At 44.2% G+C, this 25,066-nt stretch overlaps 1 protein-coding gene across 2 annotated transcripts; it reads left to right on the top strand.

Moving 5' to 3' along the window:
- The first annotated feature begins 731 nt into the window (after window positions 1-731).
- Window positions 732-21,976, top strand: si:ch211-236l14.4 (SITS-binding protein). Of its 2 annotated transcripts, XM_035156136.2 has the most exons (11): window positions 733-1,074; window positions 1,153-1,821; window positions 3,357-3,528; window positions 11,470-11,677; window positions 11,874-12,024; window positions 14,881-15,078; window positions 15,256-15,524; window positions 15,628-15,764; window positions 16,438-16,559; window positions 19,044-19,223; window positions 19,405-21,976. In XM_035156136.2, exons 2-11 carry the CDS (start codon window positions 1,351-1,353, stop codon window positions 19,576-19,578), a joined length of 2,082 nt encoding a protein of 693 aa, XP_035012027.1. In that variant the 5' UTR covers window positions 733-1,074; window positions 1,153-1,350; the 3' UTR covers window positions 19,579-21,976. The 2 variants fall into 2 exon arrangements, with proteins under 2 accessions (XP_035012028.1, XP_035012027.1); XM_035156137.2 differs by lacking the exon at window positions 19,405-21,976 and having other exon boundaries at window positions 732-1,074; window positions 15,628-15,760; window positions 19,044-19,181.
- Window positions 21,977-25,066: the final 3,090 nt, after the last annotated feature.

The raw sequence follows: 25,066 nt of genomic DNA, 5'->3' as shown, positions 1-25,066 counted from the left end.
TCTTTTTTGCTAAGCTAGTGCTGTATATTAAAACTAATCTGTCTCGTGCAGTTCGGAGATTGTTTTTTTTAAGCTAAAAACAAATCCTATAGTTTAGTAGCATATTGGAACGTCCTGGAATTGTGGTTAAATCGCAATAAACATTTATCTTGACACACACCCACAGAATCGTTGTTGATATATCGATATAAGAAATGAATCACGTTGCAAGAATATGTCACAAATAGAGAAGTCTGAGAAAAAGTCACCTGGATTTAAATTTTTTTAAATATTGTTGATAGATTTTTAATTATTTAAAGATTGCATCGATAAGAAACTCAATAAGCAAAAGGAATCTATACCTCAATAGAATGAGACTTCTCAACAGAACTTAAAATAATTATCAGGCTAGAATGAAGTAAATTTGAGGTTATAACCAAGAAAAAGTAAATTAGATCAAATAAGTAATAATCTAGTGACAAATATAATAATTTTCAGTATAATAACTTAAGAACTAAATTTACTTGACCATGTGATTCTTGGTTATGGTCAGCTTAGAGCCCTGGGACAGGGACTGCAGCTTCACCAGATGGATGTGTCCCGGATGACAGGTGGCACCTTTAGACTTCCTTCAAAATCACTTTCTAGTCTCCACGAAAATATCAAACACCACAAGCTCAGATTTGGCCACAGCATCACAAGTCCCCCGACCCGTGCCATGCCCCAATTGACGCCCCCCCCCGCCGTCTATCAGACCACCGGATGACAAGTCTCAACAGTCTTTACGCACGGAGAGCGCACGGAGAGTTTGCGAGCACGCATGGGGGTCGCTCCCTTTCAGGCTGTCCATGGCCTCCTCGCCCCGGCGGGCAGCTCCGAGACTCTGCCAAACCTCCCCGATCTCCCTTTTCCTCTCTCTACCTTTCCTGTGAAGAAACAAGCCGGCGTTACGTCAGAAAGTGCAGGGCAAGCAACACTGCGTCTTAGGAGCTATTCGTAGGCATTGCTGCCAAACCCGGCTTGGGGCTGCTCACGAGCTCACTGCAGCCAATGCAATTTACAAATCCAACTCATTTAAAACTGCAGCAGTATGTGGTAAGTCAATATTCATTCATGCTGTTTTGTTTGCCCGCTGGGATTTTTTTTCCTCTCACAGCTTTCTTCACATGACAGGTCTCTGTTGCTGGCACAATTGCGCAAAAACCCCAACAGTTAAAGCGGTTTAAAGATAAGAGGAAAGTAGGCTGGTTTCACTGACACCACCACGACATGATGAGGCAACAGAGACTTTTGACGCACAGAGATTTCTGCAGCATTTTTTTTGTGTTTGATTCTTTGCTGATCTGAAAAAAAAAAGAAAAAAAAAACAACATGCCCCACGCTCGAAATAGGAACCCCAGCCCCATCCCGGAGGTAACATGGGACACGGGATTGAAGGAGATGAACGAGACCTGGAAAGGAGCTATCGCCTGTCTCGGGGTGGCCGTCTTCTTCGTAATGACAATCGGGATCATATACTGGCAAGTGGTGGACCAGCCCAACAAGAACTGGATCCTCAGGGGGACTTTTAGCGGACTGATCTGGGAGAGGAGAACCCACTCGCTGGTCATACAGACCCTGGCGGAGGACAAGACCTATGTGGAGATAGATGTCGGGAACGTGGGGAACCCCGACGCCGAGGTTCCCTTCGTGAGGAACCTGTGCTGGCTGAACAAGACGGAGTTCTGTTATACGTGGGACGCGGTGGCCGAGGTGAAGATCTCGCTGGAGGTGAATGAAGAGACGGAGACTGAGTGCTACAGCATGACATGGGCGCCGGTGCACTGTCATGTGGAGCTGAAGGTAGAGTTCCTCTGTGTGCACTTCACTGAAACACAACCAGAATATTACCGAGACGACATTTTAACGCAAAATATAACGTGCAAAAACACCTTTTTAACATGTTCCATGCGTTTTACGCACTCCATATCCAGTAAGGATGATGATGTATTGAGCTGTGATCGTGCACGGCAAGATATTAAACATGTATTAAATAAATATGTTGCATTCAGCAGGCACCTATTAACTTTAAGCTCACTCACATAATATTTATTTTCTCACAAAATTCAGTTACAATACACATTTTATACTTCAAGGCTTGTTTTATATTGGTGATATAACTACATCACACATGATTTAAATCACCTTTATATACTTTTGTATTTATATAAAAAAGGCAAAGCACGTGATGCTCCATTCAAAACAAGTGAATCATAATAAATGATATTAATAATACATTGCTTTACAGCAGGGGGTTCGCAGCAGGATGTGGTTTAAACAGTGCCAGGCACAGTTCATTTAGATTTTTAAAAAACACAGAATTTATTTTTCGTGATTATATTCTGTTGAATTTGCAGTTTTGCATCTTTTTCCACTTATTAAATCGAATAAACATCACATAATAATAGAGAAAGTATGAATTAAATGAGGTTATAGACAAACAATGTGTGCGTAATTCCCCCTTTTTCCACAGCCCTGATTTAACTGCACTGAGCAGAACAGAATTTCGTGTTATACCTCCGTCACAGTTGTTTAGCATTTTTACACGCACGGTACTTACTGTACTTTCCCCCAGCTTAATTAGCAAAGGCATTTAACTATTGGGATGTTTGGGGAGGTTAATCTGTCCCCACTGGAACATTCCTCGCCATAACTCCCTGTCATGTGGCGCGACTGCTCACAGGAAATCTTTCCAAACTAAAGTCGCCTTATTATAATTATTTTTTCCTCTAATTTCCAAAGATCCTGCCCAGTGAGTCTCAGGTGACTCCCTGGCACCTTTTATTAACGCAGCCTGGATTGCATTCGTCCCCTTTCACGCGTAAAGACGCTTTGAGGAAGGAGAAGCTTTCTCTTAAGAGGACGCTGTCACTCAATGCCCCCTGCGTGCGATGCTTCCTGAGACAGGCTCATGTACCAGGCATCACATACCTCACTGTGCCCTGGATCTCTGCACCAACAGTAACTCACACTCAATGTTTCATCCATACTCTGAGAAGATGTCAGCTAGAATGTGGCAGCACTGGGAACATTCAGGTTATAGACACTCTAAGATAACATTTAGAATATTTTATTTTCAAGCATAGAAGAGTTTGTATACACTTTTTCAAATGCTCTATAAATGTGTGTTGAGGGTGTCGAATCTCTGAAACTTCTTCTTCTCTCTTCTGTCTAATCTGACCCTCGTTTTCGACCCCTCTCAGTTTTCGATGTATTTTGTTTTGAAGGCCTATATTTCCTTTTTCCACTTAAGTCTCCTCAGCATCACTTTTTTATCACTTGCTGTTTCAGTCTTCATGAGTGTAAACCTTTTCGTGTGTGTGTGTGTATCCTTCCAGGACTGCTTCTCCATGACCAATGTGTCCTGGTACGGCGGAGCCAGTGTCCGGGGTCAGACGTGGCCCATCAACGATCAGAATGCCACCATGCAGCCCTTCGTCGTCAGCGACCTGAAGGACAATCCTTCTGGCTTCGGCTCTGCCCTGGAACGCTACTTCCTGGGATCATCAGGTAAGAGGTCTGAGTTTCAGCTGCTTTCAGAGGAGTTGATGTCATGAGCAAAAAGGTCTGCGACAATGAGAAAGACCTGTTCGAGTCTTTAAAGTGACACAGGGTCAACAGTTTTTCCACACTTGCCATTGGTGCCAGGTTAACACAAGGGCTTGGGGAATCCGACCCGGCATCAGTGGGTATACGACGTGTGGCGTGAATCCCAGGGCGTGAGGGAAGCCCTGTGGATGTTGTTGTGTTTTTTTTTTACCCCCCCACCAGCCCCACCCACTCGCTCGTGGATGTTTATTTGTGTTTGAGCCGAGAAAAATTACTCCGGCCGTCTCCAGAAACAGCATCAAGTGGATGGGAACGACCGGCCCACAAATAGCGTGTAAAACAATCCCCGTTTATTAATTTAGAGATTAGTCTACAAAGGGGAGCGAACCACCTTTAGCATCTTAAATTAACTCTTTGGGATACCGGGGTAATTGCCTTTTGTTTCTATTAAAAGGGAAGGTTGGATCAGGGCCCTGCTGACTCTTATAACTCCCCGGGTTATTTTGGGGGTGTTAGATTTTATCCCGGGGGCAAAGGGGGGAGGAAGGGTCCACAGGCGGATGTGAATGGTTAATGTGACTGATGAGGAACATTTATAGTGTGTGTGTGTGTGTAAATGTGTGTTTTGGTAGCTGGTGTAGCATTAACCTCAGGGACTCTGGTCTCTCAAGCTGGTGGAGTTTGTATTTACTTGTGAGAAGCTAAAACATCGGCGTGTTCATTGGCGCCACATCAACCAATGAGGTGACACAATCAATCGTCTGTTGTGACTTCGGTGATTATCAGCGGTCGCCTCGCACTCCTTGATCCACACACTGACAGAAACAAACACACACATGCCTGCCCACAGACACCAGTACGTGTTTTGGGGATGTTATGTAACACGGTGGCACGTGACAGAAATCCCTTTTCCACCTGGTCAGCGGACGGCGGTAATTATCAGGACCCTGTAACCCTTTGTTTCTCTGTCTGAGCAGAGAAACACACACACACACACACACACACACACACACACACACACACACACACACACACACACACACACACACACACGGATGAGATGACATCCCAATGAGAACAACTGTTCCAGTGTTGCCAAGTAACGACTCACAATCACATACTGTACATAGCCCCAAACATAGCAAAGCGCTGCTCAGCAATGACAACGATGCCCATTGGACCATTAAAGGTATATTTAACGTGATATCTCACTTCGGCTCAGGGATGTTTTTCGCTCGGCTGATAGATTTACACAATGTGCATGTTTGGCCTCGGAGAAAATCGTTTTTTCACAATTCCACGGAGATGTGGTGGGAGTCGTACTCGGCCGCTTTCCCCTCGAGCATCAGCAGAAATGATCACGAGTCAGAAATAAGATGCAGATGTGTCTCGTCATTTCTTTATGCAAACAGCTGTGGAGTTAAAAGATAAAAGATTTGTTGGATTAGTTAATGGCCGATCTGAAATTTGAATTTGCAGTATGACTGAGGCTGATATAAACAGTACAGTGTGGTGGAGTTATAACTACTGTGGTTAATACTGGTTGACCACTATTGCAGAAGTTAAATAGACAGATATGAGTGGGTAGTAAAAAATACTTAATAAATAACTTTTGCCAAATGCACTCTGTATAACATATAACTGCATAGTGACTGGACTTTCAATGTGTTCACAATTTAAAATATGCACTGTATATAAGCTTCTGTAACTCTACTCAGTCCATAATATGATATTTATTTCTAGATGAGCATAAACTTTGAGAGGAGCTAATGCGATTTAGATATTGGTCCCCAACAAACCCAAATATAATGTCATATGTATGAGCTGCAGGTGCATTACACGAATGCTTTTTTATGCAATGACTGTGCTTTGCTCTGATAGTTTCCCCAAAATACTCAGAGTTATATTCTCATGCGTTAATAAGAGAAATCTGGTGAACTTCTCCTGCACCGAGTTTGGTGAAAAAATAACTTGTTTTTGCCAAAGCAGATTGAGCAAAGGCAGCTCTCCAGTGGTCATTAAAAAAAATAAAAGAGTCGCCACATGTCTTCATCTTTTTCATGACGATTGCTTTCAGGAAGTCTTCCAGAGCTACGATGCTCTTTCTTGAATTTATTTTGAAGAAACAAACAAGTTCCAGTTTGAATGTGATATTAGTTTCCAGCACCGCGAGAACCCGCTGACCATCGGCGGAATATTCCTGCCGTCCATGTGACGCTTGCTGTGTGTGCATGGGACCTGTCTTCACCCACTCTAGTTAGTCATATGGGCACATTATAAATGTGGTGGGGAATATGGAGCTGTGACTGATGTTACCAACCTAAGAGGACTCATGGGGACAGTTAAAGAGCAAGACAGACGGGCTGAAATACGGAGCAACGGAGCAAACCAAACTAAAGAGTAACAGTTGATATTTAATAGAATAAAGAAAAATAAACCAATAAGAGAAAGAGAAGCAAAGAGGAGGTAGAAAAGTAAAGTGGAGCGACGGGGGAGCGGATATATGCACTCGGGCAGGAGAGTGACATTTGAGAGTGTTGCCAACTGGAGGAACTTGTCATAGCCCCACCTGTCTTTATCCATACAAAAACAACTGGGCCACTAAGGACAGATTAGATATCACTGAAGTCACATCCTGCATTCAAAATATAAGAGGGGAAGCTGTGCCCGAGGCTTTATCAGCTTACTCCTGCATTGAATCAGGCTCGAGGTGCAGAGGATACAGGTTCACGTGGTGTCAGCAAATCAGAAATACAGTGCTGGATAAACTGTCAACATGAAGATAATCCATAGTTTAGACGATAAACACTGCACATGGTGAAGTCGCGTGACGGCGATCGTGTGCTGGACATGGCTGGAGGGACGCAACAATAACTGACAGCAGTTGTTTGTATGTCCATTTTCTGAAGCAATAAATGAAATGATACTAAAGATGCACCACCAGTTATCTTTGTTAATTCACATAAGACATTGTTATTGCTCTACGGTGTCCATTAAGGGTAAAAATCTGAAAATCAGTTTCCTAGTCTTAGATAAAGATATAAAGAAATTACAAATGATATCAAGAAAATCTACTTTTCTACTCATTTCTTTTCTTATTTCACCGCTGACGAGTCAAAGCAACATAAAGCCTTATTATCTAAATTATTTAGTAGTTAATTAATATATTATTCAAACTTATTGTTTAATACCTTTATAATGAGTTTATCTGGCTTAGTGCATAGATTTTTATAACTTTAGTTCCACAACTTAAATCCTTGCATGGATGCAGTTTTATATTCATAGTATTAAAAGCACAGCGTGTAGTGTTTTTAATTTAAGTTTGTGTTTTTCTGCTTTTTAGAAGCTATTTTTTTCACATTGAAAACTTTCATTTCATTGATGGTTGATGAAACATCCTCGAGCCATTTACAACACGTAGAAACATGATGATAAACTGTTTTTTTTCAATGCAAACCTTAGAAATAACTTAACACTTGAAACAATAAATTGAAAATGAGACTTGTAAGATAAATAACTAATTTAATAAAGCATACTAAGAAGAACACGGGATTTAATTCTGTACAGGAATATTGACAACCAATGAGCAATACATTTCACCTGCTTTTTCACCTTGAATATCGTAATAATCTATTCTCCTTTCCATTCTCTTATTATTTTCTAATATGCACATTATTCCTGTAAATAATCTTCGTCTCCGTCAGAGAGAAAACTTTGTCATCAACGTCTCCCCAGTTCACCATTTGAACTGAGGAGCCTGCAGAGATGTTTTCCCCGAGAGCTTTGACATCACATTTCTTTTTTTAATGTCTGGATTCAATAAAAGTAATTTATCCACTTTCCCGTCATATCTGCTTTTTGTCCACACTCGCTTTCATAAAGTGCAGACCTAGAGATTAGAATCAGATATAAGAAGCTATTAGACCAGCTCCTACACATCAGTACTGTGCGTTCTGTGTGTGTCCATATGTGCAAACACCATCTCACTCTCTCTCTCTCTCTCTCTCTTTGGTTCCATATCCATCTCTCAATTTAGCATGATTTTATTCCCCCCCTGGCCTCCCACTCCTTTTTTCTTTATTTCGATCGCTGACTCAATCTTTCCACGTTGGATCCAAAGAAATGATTTTGAAGGGCTCCTGCTCATTTGTTGTTGGTCTCTTGAAGAGAACTGGACAAACACAACACACAGATAAAACTCACGTAGCGTCATGAGTTTAGATTTTTATTTCCCCCTTTTCAGATTATGAATATAAATCACCTTGGCAGCTTTACATATGAAAATGATGAGAATAATGTGCTGAAAATGTGTATTCTTGCTGTACCTTTTATGGTGCTTCATTGTGAGGAACAGCAAAGAGAAAGATAATCAAAAAAGAAAAGAAATGGTCACAACCACAGCAAAGAAGCAGTTTAAGCTGATACTTCAGTGCCAATAGCTTCCGGTTGAGTCTTTTCTTTGTCCGACGGAATCAAGCTGCCCCTGAAAACCCTGTGTTACTCAACAGGTCACCAGGAGGTCCCCGGGCAGCTGCCCCGAACCTTCCCACTCTCTGGGACGAGTGAGAGGTGAAACGCTTTAATAATGACTCACTTAGCCAAGTGAAGCTGTGTGAAAAGCAGACTGTCATCTCCCGCACGCGGAGGCTACTGTATGAAAATCATCTGACAACATTTTCCACAGTCAATCTCCGACCTAATACTTTCCATCAAGGACGTCGAGCGAGAGGCGGCAGAGAGGGAGGCGATTTTAAAACGAGGGGCCGGTACACACCAGCTCCTGTCCGCTGACGTCATTACAGTGTAAATCGTTGAGCTCACGACTTTCTCTGCAAACAGAAGACGTAAAAATTGAAATTACCGTTTGAAAAATACATAAATTCCACTGATTTAATAACCCTGCAACAGTAACTTCCAAAACAAAAGAGATTAAGTGCAATCGTCTCATATCACGCGGGTTCTTGATGTATTGGTGTTCAGAGACACATTTTCACTTGTAGTATTTGTACAGAACACAGCGTCTCACACTCCAAACAATAAAACTGATTGATGACAGGAATAGAGCGGAGAAAGTCTCTTTAGTGTTTCATTATTTTTTCAATAACTCGGGATTGGAAATTTACAACCATGGCAAGATCCCAGTTTTGTGGCCATCAATTTCTTGAGGTTGGGCACGAAAACTAAGTTTCCATTGTTAAGGAAATACATGCCTGAACACACACACACACACACGCGATTGCACGAACACACACACTTAGTGTTTCGACGCACTTTTTAATAGGCCCAGTCTGGTCTGCGTGCACAGGTGTCATAAATAACAGTGTGAATATGACAGGTAAAAGAGAGCAGCCCATCTGGTGCACAGCGGCAGCGAGGCAGCGGCGGCGTTTCCCTCCAGACCGGCCGCTCTTTCAGGGCCTGAGACGCCACATTTAAAACCCTCCTGACCCCTCGGAAGGTGCCCGGGGTCACCTCCGCCCGCCACCTCCCCAAAAAACCCCCCCCGTTTCTCCTCAGAATGAGCGAGAGGAAGTGCAGAACCTTTATGGTCCTGTAAGTCCTGCTCTGTTTTTCTTGGACGTCCACAGTTTCCCATTAAAGAAAGGCGGAGCACTCGAAATGTGTGCGAGAACAAGCGTACGTTCTCGCTCGTGTACGAAGAGGCGACCCGAGGTTGCCTGATTTGTGTGTTTTGCTCAGCGGCTGTAAAAGTGAAGCATGTGTGTGTCTAATCATTCAGAAATCCCAATAAACTTCCATTCACGTTCACTTTTTGCATATCTGCTGCTTCGAAGGTGAGCGTCTACGGTCACTCAGCCATATAATTTTACTTTTGAGAGCCGGTGGAAAATATGTGTTTAAGGAATTGTTCTAAAAATAGGGTCCCCCCCCCCACTTCCCCTTTAACTCCTGGGCTCCCCATCTTGGCTGTAACTCAAACCTGCTTCACTTTCTTTAAATAACACTTATTGATTCCTGCTCCTGTCTGGTTTATACATCCGCTAAAGATGTATGTCTGTCACTGCGCCTATATAACCAGAGTTAGAAGTTCAGTTTCCATTTTGAAATAGATAGTTCTACATGCAAAAGACTTAAAGAATAAATGCACAAGACAGGATTTAATATATTTAATCGATTTAACATTCAAATCTGCATGTTGAATCCAGGATAGAATAGAAGGAGCAGCTGTTTTTGTCCAGGCTGTCCCGTTTCCTCGAGGCCCTGCCGTGTCACTTCCCATAAAAATTAAATATGACTGGAGAAGTCACGCATGCAAACTTTAAACTCCACTTTCCGCCCCGTGTGCACTTTGGTGAAACACACTGTTTGCAGCCTGCTGTATCTGCACATCATTCCCACAGACTGCCCGGTGTCTGGTGTAGTCTGGTCGCCTCTATTTCCACTGCCCTGCATTCCAGTTCCATCCTTCCTTGAAGCTATAACATTTTCTCCACTGCCCCACTTTCTATTCTATTCTATTTTCTATGCACAGTAGAGACGTGCACATCTTGGTAACACCTTTGCTTGGTTAAGAAATCCCTTCAACTCTTTGGGGGTTTAAACACGTGTCAGCGTTTTCCAACAAAAATCACTATTATGTGTCGTCTGTGAACCTGTAACAAGCCGTTTGACGGTGACTTAATACCATGTGAGAGGCAGCTGAGGTGTTACCAGTATCTCTTTGACATTATCCGTTGCAAACACGTGAGAATTACCCTGAGGTTGAGGGCTCTTCACTGGGCTTTATGCAGCACTTGAGGACTGATCTCTGAGACTATTAATCTGATTATAAACTGGTACATGAGTATCCAGGTCCCTGCCGGTATAAGAACAGGGAGCCCATTGAAACTCGAGATGGTGGCTGGGGCGAGGGCCAAGATCTGCAGCTCAGGGGTCTCAGACTGGCCGCTCGCTTTGGAAGCAGGTTTTGCTCCTTAATCTGTTCATTGATCCAAATCCCAAAATCCCAGTTTGGCTGCTTTTGAGCAGGTTGTGCAAAAGAAAGAACTCAAGCAAGGGGCCGGGGTTAGAATCTGGGCTGGGGGGGGGGCTCAGATCGATTGTCGCCTGGATTCTGCTGACCTGACATGGGCCAGACCCACAGTGGAGCGGAACTGAGCACAGAGGACAGGAGTGGAGTGGGACAGGAAGGTAGTTAAAGTTTGGGAGGGTGAAGGTGGGAGTCAGGAAGGGTGAGAAGTGGTGAGGGTGGGGGTCCGGGGTAATCTGAGAGGGAAGAGGCATTCCTCGCAGGGCAGCTACATCTGTGGACACAATTATCTGCTTCCCATAATCTTATCATTTCACACGGCCTCTGAAACGCTGTACACATGAGAGAAAACAGGGAGCGTCCCTTTTGCTGGAAGTTTAAATGTTTCTACTAAAGTTGATTTATTTAATCAGAGGTGTAATTCAAGGTTCAGTTTCCTCGCTCATAGTGAGAATAAAATGGATACGGCTTCTTTTAATATCCCCGAGCAAATCGATGAGATGATGAAGAAATGCAAACAAACATTTATGTGGTGTAACTTTCACCGTGTGTCCCAGATACTCTCGTCCACTTTGCTGCGCAGTGTAACCGACCTCCTCCGAAGGTGCCAGCAGTCCCAGGGTAAACCCATCCAGCAGCAGCATGCTGCTGTATCTCATTCTGAGGAGTGTTTTTCTCACATCTGAGTGGAGCAATATCAGCTGACACAGCCTACACTCTACCTCCCACAACACTCCATCCATCACACTCTTGCCGCTCTCAGTAACACACACGCACCATGTCATAGAAGAGGAATCTGCTACAGGTCGCCTCGTACTCAAGCACTATAGTTTCTACTGTTCAGGTCGACCTTATATCTGTATGAACCTATCTGATGTAGCCTCCCCTGTCTTCTTCCTTGCACCCCACAGGTGTTGCAGTCCTCGTGTCCCCCGACATCCCCCTGCAGCTCGGGGTGGACAGCAGGCAGCAGTTCTGCCTGCAGTCGCTGCCCAGTATGGAGCGTCTCCCTCTGCAGTACACCGTGTGTGTGGCCCGCGACGTGAAAGCTGCTCACCAGGAAGCCGTGCAACAGCTCTCCCGGCCCGGCAGGGAGCTGCCCAACATGAAAGCGCTGTGGTTAGTTTAGTTTAGATTGAGATTAGAGGAGATGGGGGGTTCTGGGGTTGTCATAATACCAATAAGTCAAAGCAGTGTGCTGCGTCTGCGAGCGTTGATTTAAGCTTTGTGGGTATTTGGGGAGCCGTAAACTAAAACTCATCCAGGTTCCGCAGATGTGCAGGTCGAGCCTGATCCCTCCGTGTGTGTTCTGCAGGCTGCCGTTCTGGAAGCTGCTCACCAACGTGGACTCGGGCCCGAAGGTGGAGAGGGAGCTGAGGATCTTCTCCAATCGTCTGAGGAGACACCAGCTGGGGGAGGGAGTCATCAGCCTCAGTGAACATTCCACCACCCTCCTCTCTGATATGGTACGACAGAAAACACTGCACGAGTTAAACCCTCAAAATGCAGGGATGAAGGATCAGAGTTTAGTTTACAGAACTGAGTGAAAACGAGTAAAGGCAGCAGGGACAGCTCGGACAGAAAGAAATGATGTCAAGCTTTAAGCTTTCAGTAACTTCTCAAGTAGATCTAGAGAAATGTGACTGTTGCTCTTCCAAGATTACACAAATTATTATCATGAAATAAAGAGTAAAGCGACCCACTTCTTTTACATCCTCTTCATCAGTGCATCTTTTAATGATTGCTCTTTTCAGATTTCCAATCAAAACCAACAGTTTCTCTCCAGCTGTTCGTTTGAACTTTTCTTTTTCTCCTCCTTCAATTATACCCAACTGACATTATTTCTATATACATAAGGCATTGTTATTATTTAATTTAGATTTTTAAAAACATTAATATGAATATTAATTAATATTAGATTATGTTGAGAAGTGACTTTTGATTTAAATGTTGCTAAACCGCTCTGATTCACATCATCCACCGACTGCGTAACAACGAGAAGTCAAAGTTCAGAAAAGAAACATTTCTCATGTGAAATAACCAAAACTGTGGCGCTGAGGAAATGGGTCACATTTCCTTGAGGGGCGGCGCGGTGGGACAGTGGTTAGAACTGCTGCATCACGGCAAGACGTTTATGGGTTCGAACTTGGTGACCGGCCGTGTTTCTTTCTGTGTGGAGTTTGTTCTCCTCGTGTCTTCCTGGGTTTTTTCTCAGTCCAAAGACATGCAGATTGGAGTTAGGTTGACTTAGAGACTTGGAGGTTTGAATGTGATGTAAATGGTTGTTTGTCTCTGTGATTTGCTGGCGACCTGTGCAGGGTGTCCCCCCCGCCTCTCGTCCAATATCAGCTGGGACTGACTTGTATCTGCAATTTAAAGTCTTGCACAGCGACTCCAGGACTCACGTCGCCGATTAAAGTTTCAGTTAATGAGAATTAGCTTTAAGGCTGATCTGTCATCATGAACACTTGGTTATTACTACTACTACTACTACTACTACTCATGTACTACTACTACTACTACTTTTCTAATTCTTGTCCTCTACCTGTGAGGCCGGTGAGGGTTCATCGGTCAGAGTGTTTCACCGAGATGAAAAAATGTTTTCTCAACTGGATCTCCAGAGCGCAGCATGGACACAGGTGGGGAACCAAGGTGGGGGGACAGGTTCACCGTTATCCCGTTTCTTTCCTTGAATTGTTTCAATAACACTCAAGGAAACGGGAATACCTGGTGATCTTCCATTGCAAAACAAATACAGCTGAGAGAGGACAAACAGAGGCTCCCCGAGCAGATCTCACGTTGCTCCGTGTGCGGCGGCTGTTGGATTGAAGAAGAATTGCTGAGAATTGAAGGGATCTCGGCCAAGACCAACTGCAGCAGGTGATGCTGACACCAGCTCAATGCTGCGATCTGACCTGGTGCCACAGGAGAGAGGAGGAGGCAGGAGAGTCTCAGATATACAGTCCATCAGAGAGGCCGAGTTCAGGAATACAGAGCCTGACCGATGTGGACATTTGTGGCAGATACCGATATTTAGGAGTAAATCATTTCGATGATTCCTAAGATGGTGTTATCAAACCCTTAGGAGAAAGATATAGATGGATGGACGATTGCTTTGACGGATGAATTGAAAGATAGTTAGATGGATAGATAGATGCACTGTATAGATTTAACCATACACTTTAAAAACCTAGAGACAACATAGAGCTTGAATTAGGAGATTAAACATATATTGTAAAGTAACATTTTGAAATAAATGCACATCTTTTCTGCATTGTTTACTCTGTAAAATAAAAGCTTTCATATCCTTCTCGTGCCGGGAAATCATAAACGCAGATATCGATACGTTGCGGGTATCTCACCATATGCATTCACAGTGCTTCTAGTATGTTCCCATTAGTAGGTGTGGAAGAACAGACAGACCGAGGAGGGAGAAAATGGGAGAAACAGCTCATGTCAGTTGATTGATGCCATTTGGAGAACAAGCGTTTCCCTTTCTGGACCCAATCTCCAGTTTTCTTCTCCATCAGAGATATGAAACACCAGTGTTGTTGGCTCCGTCGCCCGGTAACTGCCAGAAAGGTGAACGGCACAGTGCGGAAACTGTAAGAACTGGACTTCTCTTTCACTCCACTTTTACAAGTATTCATAAATGATTGGTCACACTCTGACCCTTCTTTTCCACTTTCCATAATAGTTTGGAACGACTCGCTGGCTCTGGAACATTTGGGCTACTAATAATAAGTTTGCCTTGTTTCTAACCTGATTACTCACACACTGCGGCTAGCCCAGGGTTTTGTCTTCTTTGTGTCAGTTTATAGTATTTTGACGATTATTTGGAAAAATTCAAATTCAGGAAAGAAAGAAAGCAGAAGAAAATGACCAGAGGGGGGGAAAAAAACATTCTGAGAAGTTACATAACACGTCCGTGCTAATCTACGCTTTCTTCCCACCGCAGCTTCACCTTCAGGGGTCAGCCTTTTGTGTTCCTAAGAGGTTTTGTTCCGCGGTTACGTAACGTGAAATCTCTGTGTGACTTTATCATGTAAACTCCAAAGGATTATAATTCACGTAACACCATTCGGACGTGGGTCATGCTGTGAGAGCTGCAGGCGCCTACATGGAGAAACCAATCGTTATTCCATTTGTGCATCATGATTTAGATGTGTAAATCATTTAGAGAATAAATTATTTAGACAATAATGTAGAGAGTTATTGATTAAATATTGATGGATGTTAGTGCTTGTGTAAGGCTGCTTCCCAGAATGCAAACATCAGGCTGTACTTGTGGTATCATGGTTTATCTCTGCGTCTCCCTGCAGGACCATGACTACCTCAACGTCAGGAAAAGGGGGATGTCCAAGAGACTGACCAGAGACCTCCCGCTTGTCAAGCTTCTTAACATTTCCATCACCCTGTCCCCTTTCCTGGGCGTGGACACCACGCAGTTCCACACCTCCCTCGTGGACGGCACACAGGCCCACTGGCTCAGCCTCCCCTCAGCCCATCAGGGAAAACTGGTGAGACCCGACTGCAGCGCTCTCGTCATCCTGTAAAGTGCTTAGCCGCGTTGTTGTTGTTGTTATTGGTAAAGAGTTTCTTGTGAAGTAAGAAATAAACTTGGCCTGATCCAGAGAATCTATAGCAGGAGAGTCTGTTTACAAACTGAGCAAAATCTGGTTTCTTCCTCCCATCAGGTCCCCGTGATGAGTCAGTGGCGAGGAAAGTTCTGCGTGAAGCTGAACATCACCAACCCAGGAGCGGTGAGCTGGTTCCTGGACAGAGTGGGATCCCTGCAGGCCCTTCTGGGGATGGAGTACATCATGCTGGAGGGGGGTGAGGGGAACGTGTTTGAGGAGCGGACCCTGCGGGCGCCACAGGATCTGGGTGGAGACAAGTACGTCAGCCAGCTTGCTGACCTGGCCACGAGGATGGGAGACTCCACCATCGTGACGGCAGGGACACGGTAACGCTCTCAGGCATCTGTGGACATTTTGAGATTTTATCATCAATCTGCTTTTTATTCCGAGTCATTCTTATTCCTGATTCTGTTTCTGTTTGCGTCTCAGGTCGAGCCACAAGCCGCTGTTTGTGAGGATGACCCCCCTGCAGTCCGACTGGAGCCTGATGGGCCTGAAGGGCATCATTCCCTCCCTGCTGCACCACACTCTGCTGGGATACAACTTCCTCATTCCTGATGCAGTAGGTAATACCACCGCCTATGGGTCACTTCTCTCACTTATACTTTGGTAATGTGTTTCTCTCATATGAAAAGTAAATAAAACAGAAGTCAGAAAAATAACACATCCGATCTTTTAGTTTCTTAATAAACAGATGCATGATGTTTGTGAGAAAACTATTTACAGAGAGCTGTCAGTTTTACAGACGAGGATGGATGGCTTACTATACGCCATTATTTTCTTGTATTAGTGCTATTAGGACAGTGTTCCCTCTCCCCAGCTCCTCCAGGGGGATTCTTAGGCCAGATTGGATATGAGCTCTGACTGCAAAATGCTGTATTTACCTTTTTAAAACAACACCATAAAGAGGACAACAATACAGAAAACCTGTTGAATAAAAAAAGACAGAAGAAATAAGAATCATTCCAGTTTTTGATCATCTGTGTACCATCGAGTAATTTCATTGAAAATTAAGCCTCTTAAATCAGCGTGGTTTGTGCAAAACAAAAGCAAATGGGACTCATCAGGAGTTGGACATGTGCACAACTGGACTTTCTAATTTATTTGCCTGCATGTGACGCTGAAACGTGGCTCCTGTCGTGTACAAGTTTCCCTCCTGGATGTTTTTGTTTTTAACCAGCTACAGAAAGAAAACCAGTCCAATGAAACATGATCTCATTCGTCTCCCTCTTCCCACAGGTGGCTCTCTGTCTGGAGACCTGGTCACAGATGAGGAGTTGTTCATCCGTTGGTTGGAAATCGCAGCCTTCCTCCCTGTAGTGAGCTTCCACACGCCCCCCTGGGTCTGCGGGGAGGACTGGGTATAAACCACAAACACATCACAAACGTGAAGGGTGCAAACCTCCACCAATATAACACCACATTTAAATTCACTAGATCCAGATTTTTTATTTGATTCTGCAACAAATCATAAATATCAGTCATTTAGACATTCCTGATAATGTGAAGATCCATGAATTGATCTCTAAGAAATCAATGTTAAAGAAAATAAAAATAAATTCCTGATCCGCACCAAACTTCTCTCCTCACCAATACAGCAGTGCTCCACCCAGTTTGGTGGAAAAAACGTCTTATTGCATTATTCTCGTTAACAATCGAACAAAAGACAAACAAATGCAGACAAAACATAATCTCCTTGGCAGAGTTATATGCACTTTAACCCTCTTTTTAAATTTTTTTTTTTTTTTTAAGTTTTCACTTTAACACACTTCTGCATCAGTAGACTCAGCTCCTTGGGTTCACATCCTTTTCCAGATTTGATAACAGGAATTTCACTCGTGAAGATTTACAGTGGAAAGATCAAGTGAAGTGAAGTGTGAATGCCAATTAGATGTTCCAGTAGGGAGATTATCCTTCATTCCCACACAGCAGTTAGGATTACTCATGAAAAGACGAGTTTATTGACCCAGCAGCCTCTCCTCAGCTCAGTGGGTCAGTACCGAGACGTTCCCACCGTGTGCGTGAGGCTCTCCCCCCCCCAGCAGGAGAGGCAGGACTGAACCTCGTCCCTCTCGGCTGGACACGAGGAATGTATCCCTCCATGTGCACGGCAGGAAAAACAATGCCCACAGTCTCAGGGAGTCCGGTGACAGATATCAATACGTTTGACAATGTGGTGCCAGATCTCAGGTTCCTGCACATTAAAAAACAAAACACTTGGCTACTTTCCCCCCCCCCGGCTGCCCTTCCCCTCTTCCCTCAATAGGAGCGATTGTTTGGCCCCCTCCCAACATCACCTGTGGTTAAGCGTCCATCTGTTCTGAATTACAACCCCTCCTCTAGATTTATGGCTCGCGCTCAAGAGCCACTTCAGCAGGAATGATAATGAATTTGAGGACAAGTCTTGGAAAAATACTTTATTGTGGCAATTAAGATTTCCATGAGTAATTGACAAGTGTGACAGAGGAGACGACCGAGGCAGCAGAATGTATTGGTTGTGACTTGTGCTGTGAGACCCAGATAAAAATAGGCCTTTTGACAGCAGCAACGTTTTCCATTTTGGTCCCTCGCACGGCCTTCAACTGTCGATGAAGTGGGGCCGAGAGGCTGCGTTACGCCTGATAAATGACCCGGCTTTACGGCTGCTGCAGTTTAAAAGTGGCACACCTTCATTTCCAGAGTGTGCGAGACCTCATTCGCTCATAGACAGGTCACTGCAGCGGCCGCACTGGAATTGGAATAGCAGTAAAAACCTCAAACCCACACACAGGCCTGGCTTCTCAATCAGAAAGATCCACTCAGACCCGGGCCGACTCCGAGGCTCATTCCTGCAAATGTTCTCAATCCCAACTCGTAAAAATACATTTTTATAGATGCGGTCGAGTTTTGTTTTTCGCCATGAAGAGGATGTGACCCTTCCAGGAATTTGTGGAGTAGTGTGGCCAGCGGGAGAAAGGACAAAGAGTTGGACAGTATAAAACTCACAGTGAGCTGCTGAGAAGCTCTGTTTGCATGTCAGGGTGTAGAGACGGCACAAATGTCTTTTAGCGGATCTGATTGTCAGTGTCAGTCTTGTCCTGAAGTCCTCGTGGCGGATCATTTAGTTTAGGAAAGGCTTTTATTATTGGTTTCTTTACCATATCTCCTGCACAGAGTCGTCAGACACAACAATCCATCACACCTCAACAACTCAAGAATAGTTTAAATCAACACACCACTTTGTTGGACATGTCTGAATGTCCTTTAGGAGACAGGGCAAGGAGTTGAACTCGTCTGCAAAAATTGGGTTTGGACATTTTCCAGAGTTTTCCCTTCATACATGAAGAATAGAGGAGATTGTCAGAGTCAGACACGTCGACAAAAACAGAACATTCAGCCAAGAGGAGGCGCCAGGGCAGAGCGTGCAGGAGGCAGGAGGCAGAACACGACTTATAAACTCTGGCCACGTCTCTTGCCGTCCCTGCGACTTGTTTTCAGAATATTGGCGTAAGTCCTAAGCGCCAAAAGCTTGTCTCTTCGGACATTTTCAGGAAAATGTCCAGACTTCAATGTGTGTCTGAAAGCAGCTAAACTCAATCTCTGTGGACAAAAGTCTTTATCAGACATTATTGTCAGTATCACTCTTGTCCTTGTGGCAGATCAATGATCCGTTTTTTCATTCTTTCAGTTCCTGAGCTGCTCTAGATTTTTTGGGGAATTTGTATTTTGATGTTAAATCCATCAACTGCAGCTCCACAGAAAAGCAGACAACTATCCAACATAGGAAACCTCCATAACATCAGGAACATAACAATTTGTTATTACCCTCCCAGTTATTTTTTCTCCCCTCTGCTGGTCACCCATAGGTGCTCAACCTCACCCGGGCCTACATAGCAAAGCACCAGAGGGATGTGGTCCCGCTGATAAAAGAGTGCGCAGAGGAGTGGCGGGTGACGGGAAACCCCATCTACCGGCCGATATGGTGGCTCAGTCCCAGTGACCCCGCGACCTTCACCATCGATGACCAGTTCCTCATCGGAGACAAGGTGACTTAATGGTGTTCTCATGGTGGGGGGGGGGGTCCAGTTCCTTCTGTCAACACCGGATATGCTTGGCAAACGATAGTGTACTGTAACCTCATGCCTTGCTCATTAAGCGTACAATCTGTCTGACATCTGAGTTGCTTTCACCAAACTGATATGGGTGTGCGTTGTTGCCGGTTTCCAGGTCCTGGTGGCACCAGTGGTGGAGCAGGGGGCGGTGCAGAGGGATATTTATCTACCTGACGGGGGCTTTCAGTGGCAGGACAGCCGGAGCGCTCAGGTGTTTGACGGGGGGACGTTTCTACAGGACTACCCTGTGCCCCTGGAGGAGGTGGCCGTGTTCTTACGGAGAAGCTGAACGGTGTGACGGATCCGCCCGGACCTCACCTGACTTATCCTGTTACTGTTTTGAATCAAATTCTTCTTCTTCTTTTTTTTAATACTTGTGCTGTTTCGCACTTTTCCACTAAAGACCATTGACTCTGTCTCAAGACTTGAGATGATATGTAGAAAGATTTTTTTTTTTATACTTGCACTTTACAGTTCAAAATTATTTGTATGGTTTTCTTTTTTCCTTCGTGACGATTTTTTCTTCCTTTTTTAAAAATGTTAATTGGTTTTACCTCTCGGCTGATTTGTTTCTGGACTTTTTTTGGGGGGTGTATGTAACTTCGGAGAAATCTGTGCGTTTACATACTGAATTTCTACAGTCTTTAAAGTTTTTAGTTGCTGCTGGCTCTCTTGATGGAATCTGAATCTCTCAAGAAGACCAAATGAAGATGGAGTCGGACAGGGGAAGACGTTTTGAACTGGGCTTTTTTCGAGGGGAAACGCTCACTGGGATGACGCTCCGTGGTACCGTATGTCTCGCTCACCCATTGGAAAAGGCCTCTACTTGAACTTGTCAGGCCAAAGGGCTGATGTTTTTATGAATGTACCTCAAGTTATGGTTTTTCACTGCTTTGCAGAGTCATCAGACACGACGACCTTTTCGCCCCTTAGCACTTATTCTCAGACTAGCTTGACTTAATGAAGAATCAACATACCACTCTGTTGGACACCTCTGGATGTCCTTTAGTACTGTAGGCCACATGAACGTGAGGCCATGCTACTGTCAATGTAGCTCTGACGTTATTTAAATTTACATTAGATTGAAATTTCTTACTAACCTGCTGTAGTCGGGCCTTTTAAACAAGCTGCTTGTTTTTAAATAACTGTCTGATGTTGTGTTGAAATGCTCTTTGCTTAGTGCCAGACGAAGTGCTAAAGAAAGCCTTGTTGACAACACCACGGATGTGGAAGGGATATTTAAGATAAGTAGTGTTGACATTTTATGGACTTATTTGCTTTCATGCAGAGGGTTAGATGACGCTCCCGTGTCTGTGCAGTAAATAAGAAGTGACCGCGGCTCAGCGTAAAGACAGGAAACAGCCGCTCTGGTTCCAATCTGACAACCGGCACATTTCACATGTTCTGTCTGGTTTAATTAATCCTTCGGTTTTATGCTAAGCTAGGCTAACTGTGTCCTGTCTGTAGGTTTCCTATTTAACAGAGAGACACGAGCATGATATCAAACTTCTCATCTAACTTTCAACAAAAAATTGTATATGTGTTTTTCCCAAAACGTCCAACAGTTCCTCTAATAGGACAGAATTTGGGCTCTTGAGACCCCAGAATACATTTGTTCGATGCTCTATGAAGTATATTGCAGCCATGTTTGATTTACCGGAAATTGTTGAAAGCATCACCTGATGTTTAAAGTCACTGAGGTGCCTGAACCTTCAGTAGGTTGTAAAAGTAATTACAGCCCTCATGTGAACCTCCATGTATTCTACTCTTTGGACTGATCTCATAATCACATTCACTTCCATGGAAAAGAAAATGAGATCTAAATCATAACTGATTAACTTAAGACTATATTGAACTAGTAGGACACTGAGCATTGTGCAAACCTCCGCCAAGGCCCAACAGTCCCCTTCTGAAACCACTACATCTGCACCATATACCACACACTCATAAATACCAGTGCCCGAAATCAAGATCCATGAGTTATTCTCTAAAGAAATCGAAAAATGTTTAAAAAACGGAGAAATCCAACAACCTTTGCACCCCGACACAACGCTGTGTGTACAGTTAGTGAACAGACAGTGCTTCTCCTGATTGGTTTGTTCTTCACGACACAATCTTAACTAACAGCGATGATCCCGGCTGCAGACTCATCACTTAGCGAACGCTTTACCACTAAACTCACCGTGTGACTTTTACCGAGTTTACTGTATCGACTCCAAAAACACTCAGGTCTAACTGAAGCTTATCAAATCACCAAATGTCTTAGTGCAACGCAGTAAGTTGTGAACACGCCAACGTCTTAATCTCCCGGAGCTGAATGTACAATGGACAAACTGTGACTCCCCCCCAACCCTGCTGGCTCCTTTCTCGTGTGAGGAGCTGTTCTAGCTCCCTGTTCTGATGCTTTTCATGGAATGCTGTGGTATATTCACGTTGAAGTTGCAGGAAAAAAACGCTTTTGTTGTGTTGTTATTCCTTCCCTCCGCAGACTGAGTGAACACGACCCCCCCATGTGCCTTAACACGCCACTCTTACGTCTGGACAATGCAAGTGTCTGGACTATTGCAGAATCAGCAATGTACATATTACGATGACTGTGCCATTACAAGTGTTTCTTCTTCTCTCTTCTGTAAATCAGAGAACTTAGAATGACAACGTTGCAATAAAGTTTACATTTTCTTACTTCACTTCCTCGAGTTGTTCAGTTCGTGGTTTATGTTAGAAGTGCACCCCCTGGGCCATTAGTTTTATTATTAAGTAAAATACGCCTTTATGTGTTGGACTGTAAAGTTAGTGAACGCCAGTCAGGATCCTTGTCTGCGACCAAAGGATTGTGGGAAATGCTTCGGCACCCAGAAGAGAAATATGCGCAAATAGAAATGTATTGAATAAACAAGTCATCAAGTAATTAAATTGCTTTTAGGCTACTTGTGATATCTATTGCATCCATTTCCGTGTCTGATTAAACATGTGCTGCTGTATGAGTGTGTGTGTGTGTGTGTTCCAGGTATTACTCATGTTGTCAGGACCCAGATCTGTTTACACAGTCACATTATGGGGACAAAAAGCAGGACCCCATAATGTAAATCATATAATTTTAAGGTGAAGACATGTTTTAAGGTCAGGTTAAGGTAAGGGTTAGGCCCAGGCCAGTAGTTACTATGTTTAAGGTTTGAGTAAGTCTGCAGGAAATCAATCTAAGTCAATGCAATGCCCTCTGAAGTCATCGAGACGTGTGTGTGCGTACAGCCCTCATCTTATTGACAAGTCCACCTTCTCCACATCTCAGAAACTCTAAGTCTATATATCTGCGAGGCTGCTGACGACTAACATCTCCACTAATTCCCCTTAAACCTAATAAAAGTTATTAATAGCCCGGGCGAGCACGCGGTGGGAGAGATTCTCAGGGGAATCACATTCAGGCCGACCTCCGTTGAGCTTCTCCTCCTTATACCTTCCTCTCCCGCTGCCCCTTGGCTGAGCTCCACCTTGAGGCCCTGCTCCTTGAGCGCAGTGAGACAGGTGCAGCTGGCCGCAGACACGCACGGCCCCTCCACGCCAGCCACCGAGCTCGCCCTCTCCGCTTACACCCTCCACTCAATCGCTGAGATTCAGATGGCGCTTTTTTTTTTTTCATCTGGGTCCAGTTCTAAGTCAGATGAAATTCACAAGACATACTAACGTGGCTCCGTGGTTTGTGAGGTGATGAAGTTACAGTGTTAGAGGCCGGAGAGGTTCCGAGGACAGCGGAGGTCAGAGAGCCAGCGTTACAGGGTCATTCTGTGTGCAACACCTTAACTGACCTTAGGGATGTTCATGATTTCAGTTAATACAAGAATACAAAGTTTGATTTTAAACTAGAATGGAACCTAGAGCGCCTTCGCCAAGGCCCTGGAGTCCCCTCATGCAACCACATTTAAATTCGCTAGATCCAGATTATTATGTAGATCAGCACCAATTAAAAATATTCATAAATATCAGTCACCTTAACACGCCTGATTATTTTTTACCAAGATCCCTGAATCATTTTCTGGGAAATCAACGAAATTGTTGATCCCTCCACTGAAAAATATAAAGGGTTCTTTTCGATTCTACCAAATATAACAGGGTTAGGGTTAAAATTAAAATCATTTATTTTGAAAAGAGCATCTTCGCCTGAGAGGACCACTTTAATGTGAAATCCCTGCATTTCAACAATTACCTCCAGGAAAACGTCGACCCTGAAACATTCAGCAGCAGAACACAGTCGTCCAATCCGCCGCTGAATCAACGTACAACATTTAACCCAATTACTTTGGGGCAGAACTGGGCCTTGTGACGTAAGTTGTCGAGCAGAGCGGGGGGGAAAACAAACTCTCCTGCCAAGACCCGAATCAAGAACTAACACGACCCATCTACATACAGGAGCCGCAATGAGAGCGGTGTTGTTCTCCACTGTTCACAGCCACCAGCGGACAGAACAGGGGACGTGAATGAAGGGGTTTATAAAAGAGGAAACACTGGCGCCCCTCGTCTGCTTTCAGGGTGTTTTGGAGCAAGTGGCACGGGGAATTAAACCGGTGACAAGCGGAGGCCGCAGATCTCAACCAAGGTCTACTTTTAGAAAGTGCAAGTCAAAGTTTTAGGTTTCAGCGTCTGCTCCTGAGTGAATGGGTTTTCCAGCTTGCCAATTAGGTGTACAATTTAAAGGCTTGTTGTCCGGGAGCCAGTAGAGCTGAAGACTGTCGATTATGCTGTATGGATTTGTCCTACTATGCCTGTCTTCTGGTTTCGAAGATTTCTTAACGTACACAGAGACAGAAAACACGTCACGGTTTTGATAAAGACGTAAAAAATCTAACATATACAAAAAGGGCCCGGACCTTGAAAGTGATCGGTTTTCTGGAGCAGCACAAACTGCAGGTTCCCAGAGCACATGAGGAGTAAGCAGGCCTCCGGAATGCAGTCTGGAAATGTTAGCCTGCTATCGGAAGCCCGGGGCAGGGTGACATCGGGGCGGGTGTACCACTCTGTGGAGGTGTGTGTGTGTGAGAGAGAGAGGGAGAGTGAACAGGAGCGAGGGGCAAACTATCACATGTAATCACTTCCTGCCCACGGCTTCCTTGGAAATCTGTCACCTCGCGATGACTTTAATTTAGGTTAATAGCTGAATACGCCGCGAGCAGCCCCAGAGGAGGGACTTAATCCCCTCTGAGAAATGGAAGTGGCCCCTCGGTGGCATCCGCTTGAGCCCCACCACCTGGCACAATGGCAGGCTTCAGCTTCCCTCCGAGTGGCCACCGAGCCAAGTCAGGAAATATCTCATTCTCACATTAGACCGGTTTCAGGAGGTTTACATGTCGTCAGGGCTAAGAAAAGCTGATAAACAAAACTGTGACACCGAATCGGCCTCTTCACGTGGACGAGGGTCCAGCTCCACTATTTAAAATAAAAGCTTCTTCCTGGGAGCAGCAGCATCTTTGTGCTTCACAGTTTTCTTAACTAAATCCTCCAAAACTAAATTACTTTTGACTATGGCACTGACACGTGAGTTTTTAAATGATGCTTGTTGGCTTTTTGGTGAACACTAAAAATATATAAAATCTTATTGGATGGATTGACCCCAGAGAGCAGTTCCTATAAGTTCCTCATGACGTTGATGATCCCATAATATTTAATCTAGTGGCACCATGAGGATGTCATTTTTTGGTATTGAGCGAAAATGCAAAAATAAGAATCATTCATGCAGATCTTTTATACACAAATACAAATTCAGCCTTGCTCTTGATGATGTATGG

This window comes from Hippoglossus stenolepis, chromosome 5 (assembly GCF_022539355.2).
Source record: "Hippoglossus stenolepis isolate QCI-W04-F060 chromosome 5, HSTE1.2, whole genome shotgun sequence".
Lineage (NCBI taxonomy): Eukaryota > Metazoa > Chordata > Actinopteri > Pleuronectiformes > Pleuronectidae > Hippoglossus > Hippoglossus stenolepis.
This window is presented reverse-complemented; position numbering and strand designations above follow the sequence as displayed.

What these genes read in the sequence shown, in the direction of transcription:
- si:ch211-236l14.4 (XM_035156136.2), top strand. Translation starts at nt 1,351, where the DNA reads ATGCCCCACGCTCGAAATAGGAACCCCAGCCCCATCCCGGAGGTAACA. An exon ending in CTACTTCCTGGGATCATCAG is followed by an intron (nt 3,529 to 11,469) that starts GTAAGAGGTCTG and finishes TGCACCCCACAG; the next exon opens with GTGTTGCAGTCCTCGTGTCC. An exon ending in CAGCCCATCAGGGAAAACTG is followed by an intron (nt 15,079 to 15,255) that starts GTGAGACCCGAC and finishes TCCTCCCATCAG; the next exon opens with GTCCCCGTGATGAGTCAGTG.